The following is a 27,466-nucleotide window of genomic DNA, read 5'->3' as shown; positions in this document are numbered from 1 at the left end:
TAAACATGTTTCAATTACTGCTTCATTTTAAACAAGAATCTTATGAATTCCTAAAATGCGCAAAGGAAAAATAATGTTATGAAAATGAAAAGGTAATACTTGTAGGTGCCTCAGATTTTCTTGGAGATGAACAAAATGTAAATTTCATTCATTTATCCCAATTTTTTCCTTCCCACATGCTCACAAAGGACATGATTGTGTCGGGCATTCCCTGGCCCACAAAGAGAACTTTTGTACCCTGCAGTGTGAGAGGTAGCTTCAGAAAGAATAAGTACATGCAAATGGAAATTGCACTTGCAGTTTTATGTTTTGTGAACATTTGGAGTGAGACTTCTCTGGTGAGCAGAAAGGAAAAGTTAGCAATTTTAAATATCCAAAATGATTAGTCATCCACTATTCACATCAATGCTGTCACAAAATCAAGGCAGAAAATCAAAGTCCTAACAGCTTTAATTCAATGGGAAGAAGAAGAAAAAAAAAACTCCCTTGAAGATTTTTTCCCCTCCCTCTAGAGCACTTCAGTTTTGCACAACATGCATTTTATAATTTTTAATTTATATTCAGCAACAATGCTCTCTCTGGCTCTAAGACCTTACCCAGTTTCTCCATCTGATACTTCAGAAGATTTTGCTGTTGTTATTTTCTAGTTTAAAATGGATGGTTCTCACGTCATTCAAAAGAAACAAGATGCCTTGAAAATTCGTTTATTTAAATTATTCAACCAATTTTTCTAATAGGCCATTAAATACCAAGCATAAAGTTAGATGTGGGAATATAAACTCGAATAAGTTATGATTCCCATTCTATAGGTCATTACTTTCTAGTTTGGAAAGGACACCTTTGTGTAAACACTAGTGACCGGTGCACGAAATTTGTGCACATTAAAAGGGAATTAATTAGAGCAAATATTTTAATATTGCTATTTGCCCTTCTCTATAATAGAAATGTCAGAGATGAAAGAAAATAGGTAAAATGTATATGAAAAACTTCCTCTTGTCAGAGTCTGGGGTGCACCATGGGAACCAGAGTTAAGATCCCACATACCCACGTGACCCTCAAAATCATTCAAGACCCAGATTCGACTGACCTCACCTCCATTGGGCTGGATCCAGACCCAGCTGGCCCTACTCCTGTCAAGCCCCACTGGGTCGGTGGGGACAGCCTCAGGTCGTCTGGCCTGATGCTTGGGCGGGGGCACAGCCTGACATTCCCCTGTCCCAGGCTGGGGTGCATGCCTTGAGATACCCCATCAAGCTCTGCTGGGTCAGGGGTGCAGCCTGAGGTCCCACAGACTGGTGCCAGGGCTGGGGGCAAGCCTGAGGGAGGCCCCTCCACCAGCCTAGCACTACTCAGCCTCAGATCCCTGCTGATTGCTCATTAAGGCTCGTTACAGGAACTCGGCCCCTGCTGTGGGTTCAGCCATCTTGTTATGGTGTGATGGTCAATTTGCATATTCCCTCTTTATTAGATAAGATAGTGTCCCCATAGATATTTATAGCCCCAACTTGTAGACTGACAGAGGAGATGGGAAGGGTATGAAATTGAAACTATCTTGCAATTAATATACTATGTTTATAATAGGAACAGAGTAGAAAACACTGAAGTTCATCCACCAAATATTTAGTGTGTATTTAAGACACCAACATAAAATAACAGAAGTAAAATGTGATCATAATATTTTTGAAGATTGTGTAACGTAATATTTTTTTCCCTAAAAATTTTCATGGAATTGAGCTTTTATTTCTAATTGGTGTAGGTGCAGCTAAATTGGAACTATGTTTATTTAAGGGGCCCAATTTGAAGCAATCATTGGAGAACTCAGGCTAAATGTTGGTTATACCAAAAGATTGCTAGTGTTTCAAGGATTAAAACTGAGTCTGATATCAGACATGCTCACTAACTGAAATAAGTTGTGCTCAGCATTCCAACTGAAAGACTGGCATCTACCTTTCATCTACTAAAAACCCAGGAATATTATCAAATGTTAAAAACTACTGGGAATGCCAACCTAAGAACTTTCAAAGAAATACAGAATTTGAGCGTGCTAAATTTTCATGAAAGAGGCAGGGTATAAAAACAGGGTTTTCTCTTTAAATAAGTACTATAGCTTTATAAAATGTACAATGGACTAAGACAGTGGTCGGCAAACTCATTTAGTCAACAGAGCTAAATATCAACAGTACAACAATTAAAATTTTCTTTTGAGAGCCAAATTTTTTAAACTTAAACTAGATAGGTAGGTACATTGTTATTAATTAGGGTACTCCTAAGCTGGCCTTTGCTAAAAACTCAAGGGGTCAAAGAGCTGCATGTGGCTTGTGAGCCAAAGTTTGCCAACCACTAGACTCAGACAATTTCTCTCACATCAGTACAATGACCTGAATGTCAAACTAGGTAACAAGGTCACAGGTGACAAAGGCAAAGTGAGGATTTTGCCATCTTTGAGGTCTGCCCCACATAGGTGACTAGCAGGCTTACTTTTAGTCTTTCATCGTTTATGTCACTAACCTCAATATTATTTTAAATTCTGCACTGGTGAAAATTTCTCTGAAATCTGAATCTGCTAAGATGCTGTGTTTCATTACACTATCTAGTCTGTGTGTGTTACAGTTTCTATTGATATATGCAGTTCCTTTATCTCTGTCAGTTTGGAATCAGTTTCTGGAGAGCAAACACTGGTTTGCACAATGACCATCACGGAATTGGTGTTCAAAGCATTTCTTGAATAGAACTGAATGGATATTCCTCATTTGAAACTATCTCGTATCTCTGAGAAGTTTACTTAAAATGCAGACAAACCACCCATCTCTATGAGTGTGCTTGACTATGACTTCATTTATATGTGGAATCCAACGAACAACATAAACTAACCAAGTGAAGACAGACTCATGGATACAGGGGGCAGATTGACAGCTGTCAAAGGGAAGGGGGCTGGGGGCTGGATGAGAAAGTGAAAGGATTAAACAAAAAAGAAAAATGAAAGACCCATAGACACAGGCAACAGCAAGGTGATGGCCAGAGAGAAAGGGGGGGTGGGTGGGAGGGTGAAGATAGAAGAAAGTCAAGGGGGGATAAGTGGTGATGGAAAGAGACTTGACTTGGGTGGTGAACACACAATACAATATGTAGATGCTGTGTTGCAGAACTGCATACCTGAGACCTATATGATATTATTAAACAATGACACCTCAATAAATTCAATTAAAAAAAGACTATGCCATTTTGCCTAGCATATTCCTGAGATATAATAAATGTTTCAGACATCATAGCATACCCAAAGAAAGAAGCTTCTGAGTGCAAGTTTACTGCTTTCACCTTAACCTTACTATTTTCAAGACCTTTTATGATGTCACAATTGAAGCTAAAAACTGAAATGACTGCTATTCACCTTTATTACATAAATAGCATTACGTAAGTACTATTTATATTAGGACTATGAAACAGAACTTTAAAATCTCTTATAAAATTCAGCTTTTCTATATATTTTTTTCACTTTTCTAAAATGTGTTATTCAACACCTTTAATATTTTTATAATATATCAGCCACTGACTTAAGAATGTGAGTTCACTTCGGTAAAATAAACAAACAAATAAATTCATCTTCATCATTTGGTCAAAAATTTACATATTCAATGAGTATTAAATCATATGTTGATTTAGAGTTTGTAACAAAATAATTATGCATGAATAAAATGGAAAACATATAAGGATAAAATCTATCTTCATTAAACTTAAACTTATACTTTTCTCAATAAAGAGTCCAAATTATACTGGCTGCTTATGTAGACAATTATGTCTCTACCCATATATATTTATCATTAGTACTAGATACATTGGTAAATAGTAAATTTTGAATTCTAGTGAAACAGAAAGCATATCCCTAACTGTCTAACTTTAACAATAATCGTTTGATATATGGTCTGTGCCCGTGGATGGAACAGGCGAGAGCACATCAAATGGGTGAGTGAACAGGACAAAACACATAAACACGTGCTGCCTGGGGAACTGGGTTTCCTCACTACAGAATATGGGTCAACGTCTCTTACTTACAGGAGGGTCTGCATCTTCAGCATAAACACTCGTGATCGGCGTACCCTTGGCAGCATCTGGAGCCACGATCCCTTTGTACATGCGTTTACTAAACACTGGAGGATAGTCATTCATATCCTGGAAAACACAATTAAGAGGTTAGTGCTTGGATTGAAACTGGGTTAGGTATCCCAGTTACTTGACCGGCTCCATCTCTTCATACCATACAACTCATTTGCCACTGTCAGTCTCAGTCCTCTCAATTCCATTACTCTCACTTCAGAATGGTGCCCCAGAGGAGACTGCCAGTGTGCCTATACATTATGATATATAGTATAATATATCATTATGTATAGTATATTACGAAGGCCATTCCGCTGGAGTAAACATTCCATCACCCCCACCCCAACCCCCACCTGCAACCCAAATACACCTTTTAGAGACCGGAGTAATGTTTGAAATGCTCTCTAAAGATACTCGTATTGAAATGATGTGTTATTGAACTTTGGAAATAATGAAAAAACACATTATATAAAAAGTGCCATCCAATGAGCAAGTAAAGAAGATGGTGTTTTTATGTTTTGCTTTGTTGTTACTATTTTCAAAAGCACTCCAATGTTTCTGTTCCAACTTCAAATGCTTTATATACTTAGCATAATGGCATGACTAGAACATTTCAAATGCAAAGAATGAGACTTCTTTTGATGCCACCTTACATATGTACAACTGGAAAATGATTAAAGAATGTTTTCCCTATAGCTCACCACGATAAGGACAAATAGGACTAGATGTTCTTATACATGAAAAACAATGATCATTAAGTATTTTTCTAAGTATTTGATATTTATCATTTTTACTTTCATAATTCAGTGATATAAGTAACTATGCAGTGTCAGCCATTAAACAATGATTTATCAAGTTCCTACCATTTTTATGCCCAAGTACTAAGCACTGTGGATACTGTGGTGACTCAAGCAAAAGGTGCCTCTGTCTTCATGTCACTTTACTGTCATTTGACAGGTACAGATACTGATCCTACCAGATAGGTTAGTGACTTGACTTAGTTGGCAGAGCTAACTTGATCAATCTGGTCCCATGAGAGTAAGATCATTTTTCTCTCAAGCCTTTTATCCTTTAGGGGGAATTGCATTTTATTATTTTTCTCAAAAGCAATGCTTATTAAATTGGCTGATTTAAATTTCATAAACTTATTTATTTTAAAATAATCATTATGCCCCGCATTCTTTTTGGGTAATTTGGGTCAAACATATTTGAGCCTGAAGCTACATCTGTTAATTACCTTGCTCTCCAGGTCATCTTTTTTTCTCACTTGTTATTAGAAACACAAGAAGAAAATTATTCTACATAGTCTTTGATATTTTCTCTGTGACAACAGTTTTCATGTACAATGTCAATGGCGAGCACCCTAATTAACTGATTATAAACACCTCTTCTCAAAGAGGTCAAAATAATTATCTATTACAATCAAGTAGAGCTTGTTTTATGTTCACCATAGAGTTGACTTCTAAGTTGTGAATATAAAGAAACCTGCAGACTCCAATAAGAAACAGGAGGTCTTGAACTACGTGTAAAACTGGAAGGAAAACTGTTTTCTCTGTTTGATATATAGTATTCACACGTTGTAATGGTTCTGCACCCAAAGTCATATAAACTCAATATGCTCTTACAAAGTTCCTTCTCCTCCTCCCACAGGGGGCATCAGGAACCTTAATGTGACAGGGCACTTTTTGAATAACTTGATTCTTCAGAAAATAAAAAGAAGACACAATATTTTTCTAATTATGTCCACACAGCTGCCAAGAGTGTTGAATACAGTGGCCTAAATTTGCTGAGACAGTATCCACTAGATTTGCCTTCTAACTGAATGCACAGTGGTCATTTTATAATCTGGCCTCACCAACTGATTTGATGCAAATCTAAGGCTGTAGATAACTGGAAACTGCTGAAACATTAATGTCCCTAATTTTATGTTGCTTGCTATTGACAGAATGAAGAATAAATCAATATAATTATTATAGTATTACTTCTTCTTATGGTACACTGCACACATTTTGAAATTACAATATTTTATTGTGGCTAAAATGTACAGCCAGTTGCCCATAGTTCTTGCACCATGCATTATTTCAAATGATAACATTTATTGAAATGTAATGCCATTGGCATAATCATTCGTTGGGTATATTTATGCTCCAGGGATATCTGAAGAAAAACGTACACATGACTTGCTTCTGTACAAATGTTCTATTATGCCTCAAATTAAGGATAAAGTTCACTCTAAAGAAACAAGCCCCTTTCTGTTAGTCATTACTCCACTAGAGGGTAGTATTGGCAAAAAGAAACATCTCCTTTTCTGTTCTTTTATCAATTTTATCCTTAATAATTTGTCCAAGACCCTTAATAATTGCTTTCTGTGGTTATATTTTTGACCTGACCAATAACTAGTTTCCATGTTTCAAAAGTCTGTTCTGAATGTCATCATGGTTCTTAACTGGAACACCACCTTGCTCTTAAAAATGCTGACTAGTAAATTTAGCCCCATGTATCAAGCAGATAAAAATGTACCTGAAGGTACAGTTGGCTAGAAGGAAACATGAGTTTTATGTACAGTATGGCTCTCAGTATCACAAATATTTATGGAAATCCTATTGGGCATTAGACAGTACTTTGGGTGTTGGGGTATTGTTACCACCAAGAAAGGCATAGTGCCTGCTGGTACTGAGGTTGGTGTTTAGTGTGGCAAGCAAAACTAAGTACATAATGTCAAGGGGTGATGCATGTTATGAAAGAGACAGTACAAGGCTATGATGAGAGTTTATAGCATGAAGTTTAATTAGCTACATTTAACATAGGATACGTTTCTGTGATCTGAACAACTTCACCATCGCTCACGCATTCTGGCAGGTGAAATCGCCTTTCCAAATCAATAGCTAAATTAGAGGAGGATAACGCTGGCCATGTTGACAAACCCAGTGATTTAATACATAATTCTATTGCTTTCTAGTTCCCTCTGTTGCAATGGTAACGTGGGGGGGAAAGGAGGTGATACGTTTTCGGAATTTTTCTAAGCCATGGCATCATGGTAAATTGAGACAATGAGTGCATATTCTGAACTCAAGTCTATGAGCAGATTCTAATAATATCACCCCATTTTAGACTTTCTCAAAAGTGCTTAATAGTTACGTGTGTGAGCATGTGTCTGTATACCAGGCAAATGCTTAGTGTATGAAATGTATCATTTCAATTAGCTTTCCTAAAATATCTTAGTTATTATTATTACTATTATTCATGTTTTACATATAAGAAAACTGAAGCTTACAGAGATTAAATTGTTCACTGTTATCCTGCAACAAAGGATACAGTTATGATTTAATTCTATTATATCAGATTCTAAAAGCCTCATTCTGATATGTGGAGGCAAGGAGAAAGAGAAATGGCAAAGTCATCAGAAGATTATATGTAAGATGACTTAAATATGATTTTCAATTTAAAAAACTCACATGTAACTTTTAAGATATCTTTTTCCAATAATATTTTACATTTAAAAAATTCTTCCACTAGTTACTATACTTTAGTCTTAGCAATCTGGTGAACTTCTAAACATTGTATAATGCTAATTTATTTCCCTGAAGATAATTGTTATAATAACTATTCATAAAGCTTTTTTTTTGGTAAAAAGAGAGTTATTGCAGTTATAGTTACAGTCTTAAAACAGTCTATTCAATATCAAAATCTAAAAATAGTTATTTTCACTAAAATCTAATAATGTTGTGTGTTTTTCCCTAAGTTGCATTCCTTGAAAAATGAGTCTGATCAGAAACTTTACAACCAAAAACATCAATTATGGGATATCACATTTTTTCCCCTTGAGATTCACAAGGTATATTAGTACATTAAAGACTCCTATGTGAAGGTATAAGCCAATGAAGACATCTGTTTACTTTTGCATAGTCCAGTGTTTCCCAAATCTATCTTGAGGAGATGGTACTCTATAAAAGATATCCTCAGAGACCCGGAAGATATTGCTATATTAGAGGCAAAACTGATAGCATTTGGGATATTTTATGACTTTGGTGAATTAAAGTTTTCAGAGAATATGTGGAAGATTCCAATATATCAAGCATGCTCCCCACATGTGGTGGCCAATCCAACAGGATGAAGATAGCAGCCACAAACAATGGCGGGGTTGAGAAATAATGGCTATGCTTAGCAGTAACCAGTAAAGCTTATTACCATCCATTGTCCCCATTAGGAGGACATTCAATTTTGGAACTTGTGGCAGTACTAAGCCTGTCTCAGGTGGGGGAAATATGATAATCCTTGAAGGGTAAAAATCTCTGGGCATAGGCAATTTTACTTGTTTTCCCTTGTTTGGTTCTTTAGAGGTGATATCTCACATCTTAGTTGTGAAATTCTAGAACACCAGAGTGTTCAGATACTTTATAAAACTATCTGACTCAGCCCATGGCATGTCCTCCCTGGTGTATTCACATTCTTTAAACTTCCTGGTTAATATTAGAAAAAATACACTCAACAAGAATATAACAGTGAAAAATAGAACACAGGGGAACATTTGATGACTATACCCCCAAACAAGTATATCTCCAGGTCAACCAATTCTAAGGGGAAAAAACATCAACCAACTCCAAAGGAAAAATGAACTCCAAGTTGTAAAAACTAATGATGACTCTGTTAAAACATACTCCCATTAGTTGGTTCATTGAAATCATCTTTAATTCACTCTCCCCTTTCTAGAGGAAGGGAAGGAAATATGCTGTAAATCCTAAAATGTCCAGAATTTCCTATGGTATTTTTTGAGTCCTAGACTCTCATACCATAACTCCTCTGACTGAACCCAAACTAGGACACTACCAATACTGTCACCATGGAGCATCAGCAGCACATCAATGCCTGCCGTGTGTCCAGGGTTTGGCAAATGATACCTTGATGCTGGATACTGAGTTTCTATAGGAAAGCTAGAAAAGCCTATTTTCTATATTTTTGGGGGGTGGGGGGAGGGGGGGCATAGAAACATTTATTTTCTACCCGGAGTAAGAAACCCCTTTGAAAGCTGAAAATGCTAACTTCATCTTTCAAGATACATTGTATTTCCAGAAACCTTGGCTCTAACGGATAGTCTTCCATTTTTGATCCTTCCACCGATTCCTGTCCCCTCCTACTATTCCTGCTCCTATTAACCCTATCTCCCTCACTCTCCTACTGTGCAGCCATTCTATCTAAAATTACCATCAGCAAAATGACTTAAATTGTATTTTTATTTTGAATAAGTCTTTCTCAACCCTTTCAATGCTGCCAAGTATTGTATATCCATTAATATATTTAAACTGTTCTGGCCCGTAGTCAGCTTTTGGCATACCACAAAAAAGCAGAGCTTTTCTTTACGTGTATTTCCTGTTGTATATTAGAATTCTATGTATAAGGTAAGATTTTTCTCTGAATTTTATGTTATTTGTATTTTCCAAAGATTCATCCATATCATCTAATTTTCTATCATTAAATGTGCAATAAAATAGGCCTTGTTTTATCAATGTTCTAAAAAAATACTTTGCAATAAAAATCCATATTAATTTTTATGATAATAATTGGTTTTGTTTTGGGTCCTTAAAACGTGCGACCAAGAGAACTCTTTGCAGGTGTCTGTCATATAATTCTATTTTCTTACTAGCGTGGAAATATTTTTCCTTCTGAATGTCACTTTAATTTCCCTATTCTCACTCCAGTTTTAAATGAATTTGATCGACTAGTTATAAAACTCTAGATATTTCTTTTTTCTTGTTTACAAAACAAATTATATTTCCGCTCATTTTCAAAGAGAGGTCTTCAAGATGCTTCCCCTGTGGTGACTGTTTTGAGTAGAAATATCTCTTAGCGAATACCATGCAATTATGTTATCAGCAAAGCAGCTTGTCAGTATTGCAAGGAAACAAACCAATAGCAGGAAATTTGCAAGCTTAGAAAAGATCTACATAAGTGGAGAGACAGAATTCTATTCCGTTTTCTTTTCAAAACAAACAAGTATGATAGATAGTAGACAAGAGACTTTGAAAGTTCTCTTTCACCCTGAGTGATAAGTGTTGTGGGTCCAACCCTGGGTTCAAAATAAAACCACTGGAGGCTGATGATTGATTAAAAAAGCAGGCAAGGATTTATTCAAATAACTGGCCAGGACAGCCACAAGAGCACCACATGCAGGTGGACTCTACAGGACTGCACTGCTTCAGGGGTAGGAAATCCCTTTTAAAGGTTCAAACCACAGGAATGTTCCTCTGTTCTAAATTCTAAATCCTAAAGATTACATTCTAAAGCACATGTGTCAAACACAAGGCCCGCGGGCCAAATCCAGCCCGCCAGGCCTTGCAATGTGGCTGCACCGCGCTGTCATCATTGCAGTCCGCTGTCAGTTTATGACATTGTCAGTTTATGACTGTTCAGTAAACCATTCGGCCCGCGATTTAGGCTGGATTTTAGATTTTGGCCCCTTCTCTGATTGAGTTCGACACCCCTATTCTAAAGACTGGGGTTAGCTCAAAGGGCTGTTCCTAGTCACATCCTGCTGGACATTGGAATGTGGCCCTATCTTGCGATAGCTGATAACACAGAAGCAGAGCTCAGAGGTTATCTACAGTTTCTATCTCTGAAAGTTATCTACAGTTTCTATCTCCTGTGGTCCTGGTCCCAGGCAAGGGAAAATTGCCTCAGCCTCCAGGTCTCCACCTGGAAGCTGAGGTAAACATTCTGTGTTTCATCAGGCAGGAGCCAGACTTAGCAGTGTTAAAATTCAAACAGCAATGTTTACCTGAGATGTACATTCTTAATGTCTTATTTCAATAAGGAGAAAAGAAAGCAAGTGTCAGTCTGTCTCTGGGAAAATATTCCGCAAATATTTTATGCTTATATCACTTGAAAAAGAAAGAAAAAAAAAGTGGCATTGAAAATATCTAGAGTTAAATCTTGAATAAGATTTTTTTTAAATGTATAATAAATCTGAAATACATTGGTTTTACTTCTCTAAATAAGGTAAATGATAAGAAGCATTGAGTGACATCCCTCTATTACAAAAAAGGGTGCTCAGGCAACAGGAAATGAAATTTAAGCCTTGAGCTCAGATAAAGAATGAGGTTTATTTAGAACAATCTTGCTTATTTACTTTATCTGTTTTGATTCAATTTGACTCCAATTATGTCTGTAAAAAAAAAAATGTCCAAGCCAAAGAGGAAAAATTTAAGCAGCATATCAGAGTCCATGATGGTTATAATTTTCTACTATCCACCACATTCATCCAGGAGAAAAGGCTACACTATTCGAGTATCCCTTTTCAGATGTAGGAAGAATAGAGGGAAGGTCATTAGAAACAAGGCTTTTCTTTCCTTATTGCCCCAAATTGTCTAACATTGTCCTTTTTATTCTATTTTAATGTTAAATTCCACCAAGCCACATGGATAAACAAGAACAGACCAGGGTAAGATGGTTTAAAATTTTCACCTGCTCTGGAAGTCATTTTGCTATGGTTAGTTAATGTAAGTCAGACTTATCTTAGTCTTTTTTTATTTTCTTTATCTATCATGACATCTTCCTAACCACTAATATTATGTTCTTAATATGTTCTTGGAAAACTATTTCTAAATTTCTAAGTGTCATACCACAATAGTGTGGCAGCATAGTATTTCAAAATACGAGTTGAAGGCCCTCAGGCTTTTGGTGGCTTTGTGCTATCTCTCCATCCTTCCTTAAGCTACCAGAGCACTTAAAAATCATTGTTTTAGGAGAAGGGTGGAGACACAAAGGGGAAAGCAGGTAACCAAGAAATGATTTTGACAGTTAAAATTCTGATTCACAAAGAGGACTCAAGGCTGAATAAAAATTTAACTCCCTGAAATAGATAAATTTCTTAGGATAGAGAGGCACACTATGGCTATAGGCACAGAGTCATTGTGGATCCCTAAGAAAAAAAAATTCAGACCCTCATAGAACTCTCCAGACAGCTCTAAGGCATCTGAGAATGGAAGGGACTTATGCTCCCCTTTCCAGGGTAGTTTAGAGGAGACAGTAGGACTTGATGGAAGAAATAGCCTCAGGTGGGTACTGGCAGATAAACCTCAATCAGAAAAGGTAGTGGAATAATCCCTGTCTCCCTCTCCAACTGCAGGATTTTTGCAAATAAAACCAAACCAACCACACAAAGACATACACAAACAGACCCATAGACCTTGCAGTCAAGTATTAAAGCATTTACCTACAAGAGATTTATGCTAACTATAGATTGGTGAAGTCTTTAACCATCTTCTATGTTCTCACTAGAGGCCTGGTGCATGGAATTCATGCACGGGGGAGGGAGGTGACTGTCCCTCAGCCCAGCCTGCACCCTCTCCAATCTGGGGCCCCTCGAGGGATTATCGTTGCCCATTTATCACAATCCAGGACTGCTGGCTCCCAACAGCTCACCTGCCTGCCTTCCTGATTGCCCCAAACTACTTCTGCCTGCCTGCCTGACCATCCCCTAACCACTGCCTTGCCAGCCTGATTGAGTCTAATTGCTCCCTGCCAGCCTGTTTGCCCCCAACATCCATCCTCTGCTGGCTTGGTCACCCCTAGCTACCCTTTTCTGCAGGCTTTATCACCCCAAACTGCCCTTCCCTGCTGGCCATCTGTGGTGGCCATCTTGTGTCCACATAGGGGTAGGGTGTTTGACCACATGGGGGCACCTATCTTGATCTTGTGTATTGGAGTGATGGTCAGTCTGCATATTACTCTTCTATTAGATAGGATAGAGGCCTGGTGGATGGGAGGGGGCCAGCTGGTTTGCTGTAAAGAGTGTCCCGGATCAGGATGGGGGTTTCCTTGGGTCATGGGGCACCCTGGGCTTGGGATCTGTGGTGATTTGCAGGCTGGCCATGCCCTCTGCGAACCAAGTGGAGGCCCTGGTATCTGGGTTATATTTATCTTCTACAATTAAGACTTTGTAGCCTGGAGCCAAGCCAAGCCTTTTGCTCGCTCCCTGGCAGCAGCCATTTCTGTTGGGGTTTGTGTACCTTCTATAATTGACACTTTGTATCCTTGTGTGAATTCCTAGGCCAGCAAGGTCAGGTGGAAAGTTGGCTTCCTCCATTGCAGGGGAAACCCAAGCCTCCCTACTACTCTTGTGGCAGCAGCCATCTTTGTTGGGGTTAATATGCATACTCACTTTTACTCTGCCACACCCACCAACCACGTGAGTTGGTGGGTGTGGCAGAGTTAAAGGTTAATTTATATATTACTCTTTTATTAGGTAGTTTATTGGTATTTTCTAACAAAACCAATAGTATTTTAGGTTTTATTAGTTAACCATAAAATAAAATCTCAATGAAAGTCATGCATTTTTAATTCCATCATTTACACTATGAAAATGAGCATTGTGGAAAAGTTTCCTATTAACCTTGTGTACCTTATAACCTTGTGTGTACAGAGTACTTTACTGAAAGCACCTTTCAAGACTTAAAGTCATCCCCAGAACCTGACTTTCTCGTACTCTAGCAGAAATGCAACAGTAGAAGTGCATTTGTAATGCTTTCCCCATAGGGAAGATGCTCCTTTGGGAAAGAGCAGAGAAATCTGAAAGTTTAGTTTGCAGCTCAGGTAACCTTTACATATACTTGAGAACTATGATTGGAAATCCAAAAGGCTGAAGACACCATGCTTTCTCAGGCAATTGTTTGGCACAGGGTATTCTAATGAGTGAGATAACAAACTTAAGTCAAGAAAGTCCCATAAATTGTAGAACTTGAAATAGTTGAACCAGAACTTAATTCCAATTTGATCTGATCTCAAAGCTTATTTCATTCCAGAATCTTGGGTTCTAAACTAAACTAAACTAAACTACTTAGTTCTGGAGGCTTAGTAGGCTTAATCATTCAGAGTCATCTTATTAAAGATTTTTTTCTTTTAAAACTGAAGGATTTGGATAAATTTATTATCTTTACTGCTGTGAAATTTGCACTAAAGTGTAGGATGGCGAAATTATGGCTTGATTGAAATCACAGTGCTAACAGCAGACTAAGGCAGCCACGTGTTTGAATTAATCTTTTAGTGTTTCCTTTGAATTTATCTCTTAAAAAATATAGTTGCTTCTCAAGTCTTCATAAGTATTTATCAATTAAAAAAATCTATGTTCTGGGTCTGGTATCAATTTGTTATTATGAATTGTTGCACTAAGTATTAAACTTATTGTATAAAAACAGAAGCTACATGTAGAGAGTGCAAAGTAGGCAACCAGAAGTCACCTGCATTCCTTACCTTTACTATCACTGTGACAGTAGCAATACCAGGAGGCATTGTTCCGTAAATGTCAAAGGCCTCTACTAGGAAAGTAATACTTGCTTCCTGGTCTGGGAATGACTCATAGTCCAAACTCCTCAAAAGGGAGAGTACTCCTGTAAATGGATGAATTGCAAAAAGATGCTTCACTTCTGGGCTTCCTATCCGATAAGACACGTTTGCTCCAAGGTCAACATCTGTGGCCTGTAACAAGAAGAACGGTTATATCAGTAGCATTACCAACCTAGAAAAATGAAAGACTGATGAAGTCATGTGTCAATGCTTAGGACAGAACAAGTTTAATGCTGAACAAAAGTCATGTTTCAGAGAAAAGCACATTTGTTAAGTATTTTACCAGAAAGAGAGAAGAGGAGAGAAATAGAGACCGAGACATGGGATTTTTGTCCTTGTGGATTTTATTACTAAATCTATTTTACCTGAAAAAAAATCACTATTAAAAAAAAAAATCATACCACAATAAAGAAATAAGAATTGTCATAGATTATTTCTTGCTGACCATATAACCTTGAAAAGGAATATTTTAAACAAAAATAAATTTATTGAGCCTTAACCAGTGTGGCTCAGTGGTTGGAGGGTTGGCCCATGGATTGAGGGGTCACAGGTTCTATTCCTGGTCAAGGGCATGTCACTGGGTTGCAGGTTTGATCCCTGCCCTAGTCAGAGCACTTGTGGGAGACAACCATTCAATGTGTCTAATACCCGTGTCTGTCTGTCTGTCTCTCTCTTTCTCCAGCCCCCCCCCCCCCCCACTTTCTCCCTTACATTTCCTCTGAAAATCAATGGAAAAAATATCCTTTCATGAGGATTACCAAAAAACAAATAAATTTATTGAGTGATTTCCATAAACACAATAGATCATTAAAACATAAAAACTGAAAAATATAATTTCATTTTGTAAATATCCTATAATACATTTCTAGAGATCACTCTATTATAACTCCCATCATTTTACTAACGTTTATTGAGTAATTATTATGTTGAAGGTACTATAAAGATGTTCAAGATGAATCAAGGCAGTTTCTGCCCTCCAGGTTACTGTACAAAAAAATAAAATAAAATAAGACACAAATACCAAAATCAAAGGAAAAAGTGGTATGTCACTTAAAGGTGTTGAGAATTGGGAGTGAATATCTTTTAGCTGAAAGGATGCTTTTTATGCAGTATTTGTGGGATGATTATTTTATTCAGTAGTACAGACTTGCAAAGGCCACTCTGGTAGTGGACATGGAATGATGCAAGAATGGCATTGGGAGCCGAAGCCGGTTTGGCTCAGTGGTAGAGCCTCGGTCTGCGGACTGAAAGGTCCCAGGGTTCGATTCCGGTCAAGGGCATGTACATTGGTTGCAGGCACATCCCCGGTAGGGGGTGTACAAGAGGCAGCTGGCCGATGTTTCTCTCTCATCGACATTTCTAGTTCTCTATCTCTCTCCCTTCCTCTCTGTTAAAAATCAATAAAATATATTAAAAAAAAAAAAAAGAATGTCATTGGGGAGATGAGGGTTGGTTAGACTCTGCATGCAGGGATGCAAAACCTCTTATGTGAACTTCTAGTCTTGGCAGCCTTTAACCAGTATGGACATACTGGTAACAAAGAGAAAGATTTTATTTTACTTCCCTGCCTAAAATACTTATTTTTCATTCCATTTTGGATCATCTCCCAACTCCTTAACATGGTGAGAAGGACACACACATTTTGCAGCCATTTAAGACCTAATTCTCTTCTCTCCTCCAGGATTTTGAGCAGATTATTTCCACTGCCTTGAATAGTCATTCTTGATCTTTGCTTAAATAACTCTCTCTTCAGTTCACCATTCAGAAAGCAACTTTCTCCAGGAAACATTCTCTTTGACCTACAGATTAGGTTACGACCTGTGATCTCCTAAGCCCTTCCCTTTGAGGACATTTGTTTTAATGAGCAGTCTACTTGTCTCCTTGCTACAAGACCAAAAACTCAATGAATGCAGAAAATTGTCCACTTCATGTTTGAATCCTCAAAGTTGCTAGCAGAGGAGTGGATATAAAATAAATGTTGAGATTATACTTCTTGAATGAATGAATGAATGAATGAGATGGATAGAAGAATACATGAAGAAATAATGGCCCTCTCCATGGCCAGCATATGTCTCTTTTGTCAGTTAATCATGTTTATTGTCTAAATAGTTATTTGGTTGGATTATGAAAGAAAGACAAGGTTTTTAAATCCATGCTATCAAAATTCATGTGTATTGCAGTCAAAGAGGTCTAATTTTTGTTTTAAAAAATATACTTCATATACCACCTGTGTCAGAATTAAATGGGTAGTTGCTTAAAATGCAGATTTATGGATCAATTTAACCCACTGCATCAGAATGTTCAGAGTTTCTAGTAATAGTGTAGTTGAGAAATGAAAAGGGAGGTTAGGAGATGGAGACACTATTAAATAGGAGAGTTAACACTTGTGGAAGAATGTCAGCTGTTTACTGAAAATAAAATTAAAAATTATAAAATAATAAATATAGCAATATCCTGTTGCTGTAAAATATAGATTACTCTTTACATATGTATAGATGTATGTATAAACATATATGCATTTATGCAAAAATTCATGCATGTTATGTTTACATATATATCTTTGATACTTGTGTGAGCACGAAAATTAATGTGACAGAATAAACATGAAAATTAATACAGAGTACTTTGGAGGTACAAGGTGGGAGATAATTGACTTTTTATAGACTTCTGTATTTTTCATTATTACAATAAATATATAACATTAATTTTTAAATTGAAAAATCTATTTAGCTTTTTTATTTAATTTTTTACAAAGGCACATTTTCTCTCATTTTGTTTTTCTGTCCCTAAAAGTAGAGTTGTTAGATTTTTTTTTAAAAAATGTAGTGCTTGAGAGAGACTTATAATATATTAAAATGTACTCATTGTTTAGTTGCAATTAAAATTAAAAAATAAAATAAAATAAAAAAATTAACTGGGTATGTTATTTTTTGATTTGCTAAAACTGTCAACCCTACCCTAATAGCTAATCCTATTATGTGGAACTTATGAAATGAATGCTTCTCCCACACACTTACCTCCACTTGAAGGAAGGTGGTCCCAGGTGGCAGATTCTCCTCAACAACAACAGTATATGTTGAGTTGGTGAACACAGGACTGTTATCATCAATATCCAAAACCTTGATGGCCAGGGTTATGGTTGAATGACGAGGGTGTACCGCTCCATCAGTTGCCACAACAAGAAGTTCATAGTAGTCCCTGACTTCCCTGTTAAGCTTCACTGTTGTGTAAATGCTCCCATTGGCTGTGATACGGAAAAGATGATTGAGGTTTCCCAAACTGTAGTACACTTGGCCATTTATTCCAGCATCAGGGTCAGTTGCCTAATTGAAATTAAAAAAAAACACAAAAAACAAGGAAATTCACAAAGCACATTTTGTTAAGCTTTTTTCACATTGTATTTTGTTATGTTTTCCTGCTAGAAGAGAATAGTTAATGAATCAAGAGTCACTCTAGAACATGAAAAAATATAATATAGTTTAATATTTTTCATTCAAAATAAGTATAACTTACGAATTGATAATATCATTAGCAATAACATTATTTCAGAAAATTCTCACTACAAAAATACTGAATTTTCCTCTATCATTTCTTCAATACATTTTGAATTCTAAAATAAGAAAATCACATTAAGTTTATAATTGCTTTAACATAAGTTACTAGGTGACAACTTAAATTCTAGAGTTTTAATTTGAGTACTTTACATATTTATTTTCATCTGTATATAAAATTTCACATAAATGCACATAAATATATATTAACTCATTTAATCTTCACAATGTTCTTATTAATAAATATAGTTGGTCCCAATTTACAAATGAGAAAACTGTGGTTTATGGAATTTAATTATCTTGCTTAGCATTACACAAGAAATAAATATCTCAGTGCCCCATTTTTGTACAATGCCTCACATATAAAACTCCTTAAATATTTGTGAAATTAGTATTTGAATAAATGAAAATGAGATATAAAACAAAATCTGCTTCAAAATCCAAATGAGAGTAAAAGTAAAGTGAGACTATCGAGCACCTACAAAGGGCTTTTCTTGAATATTACAATGCAATCTCCAAATGATAATTGAGAATTGTTGATGTTATAATAACATATTAACTGAAAATTCCGGGTCATATAAAATCACTTCATATCAAATAAAATGTGGAAATTTTGAGTGAATATAAATTATGACCTCTCACTATCAAATACTGTGTCCTTTGTGTTAAATAGTTCTACGTTACTTTTCTTCAGAGAAATTGAAGGAAATCTTAGAAGCTATACAATGTTATATAGTTGTACCTCAAACTGTTGCTAAAGAAAATAAGATACGTGGCTGCATTATGAGCCAGTGATACAATAATCACTTAACATCCACAATAAACCCCTCCCCCAAAGAAACCTCCCACAAAACTTAATTTTTCTCTCTAAAACCACTGCTTAAGAAACTAGAAAAAAATGTAATCTAGTGATATAAATAGGTCTTATTTCATAGTACTCCATACTCTTGAAAATTTCAGTGACTTTTACTGTCTGTGGGAATTTTAAGATTACCAAATCAACCACTTATATCACCAGTAATTTAAATGATTCTTGTTCAAGTTATGGTTTTATTTAGCCACGCATTAGAAGATTTGTTACAACAGAATGATTTAATTTGACCAATATGCTATGTATGTGTGTTGGGGTAGTATTGTGTATGCATTGTCCTCTATCATATATGTTCAGCTGCTTAGTAATTTATATATATCTTCAATAAGATACCTCAAATATATCTGTATTTTTATTACTGTCATTACAAATTTAGCAGCTTATGCAAGCTTATTATCTTATAGTTCTGTAGATCTGAAGTTCAGCATGGGTCTCACCACTCAAGGTATAGGTAGGGGCTGTGCTTCTGTCTGGAGGCTTTAGAGAAAGGTCACTTTCCTTGTTCACTCAAGTTGTTGGCATAATGTGGTTTCCTGGGACTGTCATATTGATGGCCCCACCTCTATTCTGGTTGCCATGTAAGACAATCCCCAGCTTCCAGAGGCCACCCCCTGTCCTTTGCTCATGGCACATTCCCTCCATCTTCAAAACCAACAATGGTGAGACAAGTCCCTCTCACACTTCTGAATCTCTCCTCTTTCTTCTTTCATTCCATCTCATACAGGGTATGAAGCTCAGCTACAGGCTGTGAGATATGTGTTGTATGAAATAACAAGGTCCAAGCTATAATGGCATTCATAGAAAAATCTCTATCTTATCCATACTACGCTTCTACCAGTGTAAAATATCTCAAGCCCAATCACATTGGGCCCAGCTATCATCCATTGTGGCTTAGATTGCTAAATTACTTCTTAATTATTTTTTTCAGTTATTTCTCTTCAGATATATATTTTTATAAAAGATAAAGTAATGACACCAGTCCTCTGCTTAATTTCCTTCAATGATTTCCATTGCCTTGGGAAATATTTAAACCTTTATCATAGCCCAGAAGCTCCATATTAAATGCTGATTTCACTGTGTTCCAGAATACTGCAAACCTCTCTAACCTCCAAACTTCTGCAGAAGCCCCTGCCTGCAGGCATCTGCTCTTATTCACCAGGCTAATACACACTCATCTTTCAAGTGTCAATCTAACATCACTTCCTCAAAGCAGTTCTTCCTGACTTCTGAAGTGGAAATTAGAACCTCCTGTTACACATGTCAGTAGCTTTATATACCTGTCATCTATGCCACTTTTATTTATCGCTGTGATTATTTAATATTTGTCTCCCTTTTCGCAATGTGAGCCGTTATGGTCTGGGATTTTTGCTTTTCTTTCCCCTCCCCCCCCACTAAATTCTCAGTGCTTACTATAGTTTCTGTATACATAGTAGGCATACATTCAATATTTAAGTGCACAAATGAATTATACATATTAGCATATAAATGAATGCATTGACACTGCTATAGAATACTTAAAATTATTTTATTCATTATATACCTGCTTTTTGGCTTCATTTTAGTTTACATTTATTGCCTTATCATTCTGTATAATTTTTGATCAAGAATTTCAGAGCAAATGCTGGGATTATTAGAATGGCATCTGGGACTCTGATAATCTTAGCATTACTACTGATTATTGGTCTATACTGGAAAATAGCATTATTAAAAGTACACAGCGGTATTTTGTCATGATCAAAACAAAAGTGTGATCAAAACAAGGGATTATCTGTGTATTTTAAATATCTTATAGAAAAATAACTAGAGGATATGCAGGTTAAGATGGTGAATGCTCAAATACATAAAGTTTAGAAATTAAGAATAAAGGGAATTTAAAATGTTTCATTACTTCAGAACTTCTCAAACGCCATCAATATTTTAATGAACAAGGTGATGTTCTCAAAGGGAATACCGTATGCACCAGATTTAGAAATCTTAAGTATAGAAATACAACCTCATTTCAACAGACCAACCTATAGAAAGAAACCCAAATCTAAACTTTTATGTATAATTTTATTCTAACCTATATTTTCAGCATTGCATATTATTCACTCTGTTGTGTGAACTCTCTGCCTCTGCTCAAGTCTAATCAGTTTTCCACGTTTCCCTAGGATTCAGCATATACTTTTTGACATTTATTTCAGACCTCTCTAGAATGACTTTATTCACCTATGAAATTCTAATCATGTATCCATTCTTGAAATCCCAATTTCACTTCTTCTAGAAAAAATTCTAGCATTTAGTTCATTTTATTAATCAGAATTGTACACGTGACAAATGCTTTCTTATATATCTTTGAGTTTACCATACATCATTTTAGAATAACAACATTTTCAAAACTTTTTATATATTTAAATGATCAAATACATAGCTATCTCTATTTTACAATGGGGTGATTTGTTGAGAGAAAATGTCCAAACACATATTTAAAAGATGGATTGGAAATAAATGTGAGATGGAGCATCCTCATCAGTAGAGATTCATAATTTTTAGTCAGTTTAAATGGCATAACACGTTCAAAGTTAGGTGCACACACATACACAACTACCCACGCACATTTTTATCTGATTTCCCACAACTTAATTCACTGAATGCCTCGTCTCCACAAATAGAACTATATTTAGTCCTCTTGGAATAAATACCAATAACATTTTGTTGGAAAATGCTTTAAACATTTTAAGGAAACGCAAAACCTACACCTACCTAGACAATGAAACCAGAATGTTTGTGAAAAGCAGGGCGATTTCCTTCCTTTTCTCTTAATTAAGGAGCATTAACAGGGACATGTAAGTTAGGTGACATGATCTGGCTAATCAAGCTAATTTCATTTCTTTCCTATTACAGATGAGTATGTATATATTAGGCAAGATAATCAAACACAAAATCCCTTATCATCAGCAGTACTGTCAAGAAGTTTGCATTGTTTAGTATCCTTCCAAGGAGATCAATGTGTGAAACCATTTATCATCCTAAAAATCAATTAAAAGTTAATTAAGACTGTTAATACGAAACATCACACATCTCTTCTTCCCTTGTAGCACATCAAAGCAATAAACAGTAATAGCTTCAACTTTATAATCATCTGTCCACGGTCAACACACTTTGTAATATACACCTTGCTGTGGGGCCTGGTTTGCAGCTACTTATCTGCAAGTGCATTTTGCTGGAAACTGGCTGCTAGTCTGTAGTCACATAAAAACCCACTGGATAAAACTCTGAATATTTGCTTTAAAAAGCTTCTGGAAAACCTTAATCATTAAAATCAAAGTTAGAGTATATTAGAGACAACTACATAATTACTCAAGAAAAAAATCAGATCATGTACCAGGGCATTTATTGAACATGATTTAGTGACTATGTGTTGAACACCATTTTTTTTTTCTCAAAAATTTCCTACCTTTTATTTTTAACGATTTTTATTTATTTCCATCAGAGTTTATATTCAGAGCATGATTTTATACCATATCATTTCAAAGGGAAATATTTTTCTTATTCATCCCTATTTTTCCTCATTCCTCTCTCTTCCCCCCCAGTGAGTCTTCTATATACTCTTTCCCATCAAAAAAAGAGTGGAAGCCTACTACTGGCATGCCTATAGGGGGCTACAAATTCTATAGAGACCTACACATAGTCTGCATGGGTAGACTGTATGGAGATAAAACCTCAAATCTGTATCTCCTCTATCAAAAGAGTCTCTGGGTGAATGACTTGGATCTTTTTTCAATGGTTAATTCCAATTTAAAATATGTTGTGTGCTCATACCCATTCAGATTGTTTAGATATAAATTATCTCTGTTTATTCTCACAACAATCAGGTACACACTCAGTACTCTGAGAACAAAAAGAAAATATAGCTATTAGAAAAGGTGTGAACTACAAGGTTGTGCCTATTAGCCCAGAGTGAATCCGAGAAGGAGTTTATCTGTACTTTTTGCTCATCCTGTTTATAGAAACTTGAGAGGCTGCACATTATTTTCTCGCCTTGAAGTGGAAACCATAAAAGTGATTGAGCAAAAAGGTCAGAAGGAGAAGTTGGGCAATGCATTGTTAATGACATTATGAATGTAAATACTTTTTCCTTCGCCTTAACAACTTGGAAAAGATTTAAAATAGTTGTCTTTATTTCTTTAAAGAAGCTAAGCTCTTTCAAGGGCTGGGATTATCAGTGTGAAAGAGGTGAAGCATCTTAGTATCGCAAGATGCTGGTAAATTTTTCTCTCTCAACACAGAAATGCCTCAAATTCACTTTTTAACAGTGGCAAACAGAATTACAAGTTAGATGGTAGTTAAGTGTACTTGAGATCAAATCACTAAAAACATAACCAGACTGAATAGTTTTTCACCATATTTAATCCCTAGGGACCTAGAAAATATATATATTTTCACACACACTAAATCCAGGTTAAAAGCCCAGATCTTTTTCTTACTAACTTTACTGCCTTTGGTGAATTAATCACTCTAAGCTTCCATCTTTCATTACATCTGTAAAATGTTGATGCTAATGAGTATTTATTTCATTACCCCAATGACAATTGAACACACTTAGCATGCCTAGTCATATGAAATAATCAGTATTAAAATACATTGAGTGGCCAGATTATTATGAACCTGATGTTTGTAGGCAAATTATCCGTATACTGCACCATATGGGATATGGAAGCCAAAGACCTGTTCGAACATCTTTGCTGTCTGTAGTTACCTAGATAAAATGTCTCCAATTTGCACAGGAACACAAAGATTGGACAATCGAGCATTGGAAAAAAGTCATGTGGTCCAATGAATCACATTTCTAGTCGCATCATGCAGATGTCAGAGTAAGAATTTGGCAGAAATAGCATGAAAGCATGCATTCCACATGCATGAGTACAACCCTTCAAAGTGGTGGGGGCAGTGTTATGGTTTGGGGCACACTTTCCTGGCTTGATTTGGGCTCTTTTAATTCATGTAGAACAACATCTGAATAGCACAACATACCTAAGTATTGCTGCTGATCAAGTTCATCCTATCACGTTGATGGCGTATCCCAATGGAGATGGCTTCTTCCAATAAGACAATGCACCATGCCACGGAGCTCGTATTGTGCAGGAGTGGTTTCAAGAACAAGAGGGAGACTTTACCTTGCTTAGGTGGCCCCCAAAATCACTAGATATCAATTCAATCGTGGGACGAAGTTAAAAGAGCCATTAAGCAGCTGGTTTCACAACCATCAAATTTCACAGAACTAGACAGTGCTATTCATCAGGCATGGTGTCAGATACCTCAGATCACCTTTGAAAATCTCATGGAGTCAATGCCAAGAAGAATCGCTACAGTATTGTAGGCAAAAGGTGGCCCAAGGAAGTATTGATGGGGTGGTCAGAATAATCTGGCCACTCAGTATATATGTTTATTGTTTTTAAGGTTTTCAATATCTACTTAGAAACTGTTTTAAAAGCTCCATTCTGACACAAACTTATTTTAAAAATATTTTTGAAAGAACAAATCAACCTATTTTTGTTTAGCATATTTATACATTTCATTTTTCTTATGATTATGTTTAACCTGGCATACTGAATCTATAAATTTCTATTAACTTTGTTGTTGTCAATCTTTCCTGAGAATTTTGGTTTTTCTGTATTTATTAGATAATTCATTTATGAAAGATCATCAAACCTGTGCACAGTGCTTTTAGTGTAACAAGTACAAATACAGAAAAATTTACATGATCAGAGAACACATCAAAAAAAGGAAATGTCACTTTAGGTACTATTATATCTTACCTAATAATAGACAAATATCCAAATTGACTGTACCTCTGCTATGCCCACAGATAATCAGGAGTATGCAAATTAACCCAACAAAGATGGCTGGCGGGTTAACTTGCATATGCAGGCGCAGAGTGACTGGAGGGGTGGGATGCCTGCTAATAGGTGGAGGGGGGCCAGCAGAAGAAGCTAAGAAGCAGTGCTTCAGTTGCGAGCCAGGACTTGCAGGCTCCTAGGCAGCCGAGAGCGAAGCCAGGGGAAGAAAGATCTATTCTTTCACGAATATCGTGTAATAAGCCTCTAGTCTATATATATCTAAAAGGCTAAGTGACTGACCATCTGTCCTTCTGACCATCCAACTGTCCGTCTGACTGACCAACCAGCAGATACATTTGATGCACACTGGCAATCTAAAAATAAATGTTGACTCATGCATGCATGATACATACAAAGTTCTCGCTGGTGTCAATCATATGCATGTGTTTCAATCTGTCATTGCTGATCATGAATTTGGTTGTTTTTGTTGACATTCTGAAGCTGAAAGTGGTATTGTCTGAATAAGTCTGAAGACCAACTATTAGCACAATGTACTTCTGAAGCTGAAAGAAGCCAGTGTTCTAGTGTTGTATCATGTTTTCTGTGTTTTTTTTAGTTTTTTTTTAGATGTTTTTGTTGTTCTCATATCATGTTTTTATTATTTTTATACCATGTCTTTGTTGTTGTTGTATCATGTTGTTATTGCTTATTTATTAGCCAATTTATATATTATCTTCATATACATTTTACTAATTTTATTTCATCTCTGACACTTCCATTATAGAGAAGGGGTGAATAGCAATATTAAAATATTTCTTCTCATTAATTTCATTTAATTGTATACAAATCTGTGCACTGGTAAGAAATAATGATGAAGATTTAAGGCCACTGACACATAAATTAAGATAGTATTAGACAAATGATAGAGATTTTATGGATAGTGCCATACTGAGAAAAGCTTCCAATGTCTGGCCTAAAAACATCAGTTACATTTTTTGGGGGAAAAAAAAAAGTATTCCATTTGAAAGCTGAAGAGAAGAGATGATAACTTCCAGTTATGTTTAAAGTCATTTCATCAGGGATTAGGAAAAAAATGTGAGTGACCATGACCTGATTATAAATTGTGAGGCTCTTAAAATAATTGTAGTGAGAGATGAAAGGGGTATGAGAGATATTTCACAGTAAACATTTCCTTACTTGTCATAATGACAGCAAGCCATCCTTCCAAATCAAAAAGGATACATTCTAGGCAAAGAAATCTGTAAGTACAATAGTATTTTCCCACACACACACAAAAAAATGTTTGACAGCTTCCCATATTTTCTTTAAAGCTATGTCTTTTTTAGTGTTTTTGAAGTCTTTCCACTCTAGGACACAGCAAACCTCAAGTAATCTGAATCTAAAGGCTTAGGAATTTCCGGGGGGTGCCTTCACTGGCTCCCCCAAGTCAAGGCAGATGTCCTTCCACGGAGACTCCATCATTCGGTATTTACTTAGTCCATTACAATCATAATGTAACCGCCTGCTTACCTGCTTGTCATCTACACTGCATTTCACACAATCTGACGACAAGAAATATGCACTGCTCATAGCTGATTTTTAATGTCTGTTCTTCATAGGTGTACACTGAGTGTTTGCCAAATAAACGTTCAAATAAAGATTTTATTTTATCAAGTAGTAGGTGCCTCGTTGAACATTTTGTTTAATAGTCAATAGCCAAAACAATTATACCTGGTTACACAATAAATTACATTTCATCCTAACATCCAAGGCTGCAGGTGATCTTGTTCTAACCTACTTCTATGCATCAATCTCCCTCAACAAACTCAGACACAAAGTCTACATTTTAGTCAAGATAGTTTATTTTAATGTATCAGTCAGCTTTCAAACAACTGCAAAATCACTGACGTGTATTTCTCTCCTATGCAGCATTCCTTGTGAACTCCCTGCTGCTCTCCTCTGTATTATCTTTACTCCAGGAAGGAGGCTGAAGAAACAGCTTCTATTGACACAGGCTGTTCTTGTAATTTAGGGGGAAAAAGATAATACCAAGCCATAGTTCTTAATGTTCCTGCTTGGAAATGGAACATATCACCTACACTCCCACTTCATTGGTTAAGATAAATCTTCTATAACCAAGGCTGATGTCATGAGGTGGGGGCAGAAAAATAAACATTGGAAACAATAATACAGTCTACTACTCTCATTGTTCTCTAAATGCACTATGTTTTCTCCCCACTTCCTCATAGTCTTTTGTTTTTAAGCCCTATCCAATTCTTTAAAATCCACCTCCAACTTGACTCATCTGCTTTCTGGGAAGTATCTCCTTTCAATCTAACCCCTGACCCCTCTTGCACTAGGCAGAAACTTTCTATTGTTATTTATATATCTCGTGCAATTAAATATTAGGCCTTAAAGTTATGGCCCATCATTTATTATATAATGAGAGGCACCAACAGGAAAAAGAATCTGTGAACTGCTTGGCAAACGAAGGTAAAATGTATGAAAGGTGGTAAGTTCAGGCAGAGAAAGAAATAAGGAAGATCATTTATAAAAATAGACAGCAAGGAAATAGAAATAAAGTATTTTTCTAGAGTTCATTGATATTTAATTCAAATGAACTGAGAGTGTCAAATTAAGCAAGCCAGTTTAAGTGGTTCAACATAGCCTAGAGTTCTCTTAATGATAGAACACAAATTAACACCAAGTGATTAAATAGTAAGCCTGAGGAATAGGCCGTGTAGACCTGTACCTAATTTGTTAAATATCCATTCATCATATAATGATGAACAACA

At 36.1% G+C, this 27,466-nt stretch overlaps 1 protein-coding gene across 1 annotated transcript in view; it reads right to left on the bottom strand.

The window, feature by feature from the left end:
- Positions 1 to 27,466, bottom strand: part of PCDH15 (protocadherin related 15) — a gene marked incomplete at its 3' end in the record, with an annotated part of 622,267 nt that overhangs the window by 131,451 nt on the left and 463,350 nt on the right. The window contains exons 21-23 of the mRNA XM_084903437.1: positions 17,448 to 17,753; positions 14,338 to 14,562; positions 4,051 to 4,167 (exon numbers count right to left, since the gene is read on the bottom strand). Coding sequence (XP_084759563.1) covers positions 4,051 to 4,167; positions 14,338 to 14,562; positions 17,448 to 17,753 — 648 coding nt within the window. The remainder of the gene's footprint in view (positions 1 to 4,050; positions 4,168 to 14,337; positions 14,563 to 17,447; positions 17,754 to 27,466) is intronic.

The sequence above is a fragment of the Pipistrellus hanaki genome (genome assembly GCF_964339955.1).
Source record: "Pipistrellus hanaki genome assembly, chromosome: 14".
Classification (NCBI taxonomy): Eukaryota; Metazoa; Chordata; class Mammalia; order Chiroptera; family Vespertilionidae; genus Pipistrellus; species Pipistrellus hanaki.
The sequence above is the reverse complement of the archived record's forward strand: the minus strand, read 5'-3'. Positions and strand labels throughout refer to the sequence as shown.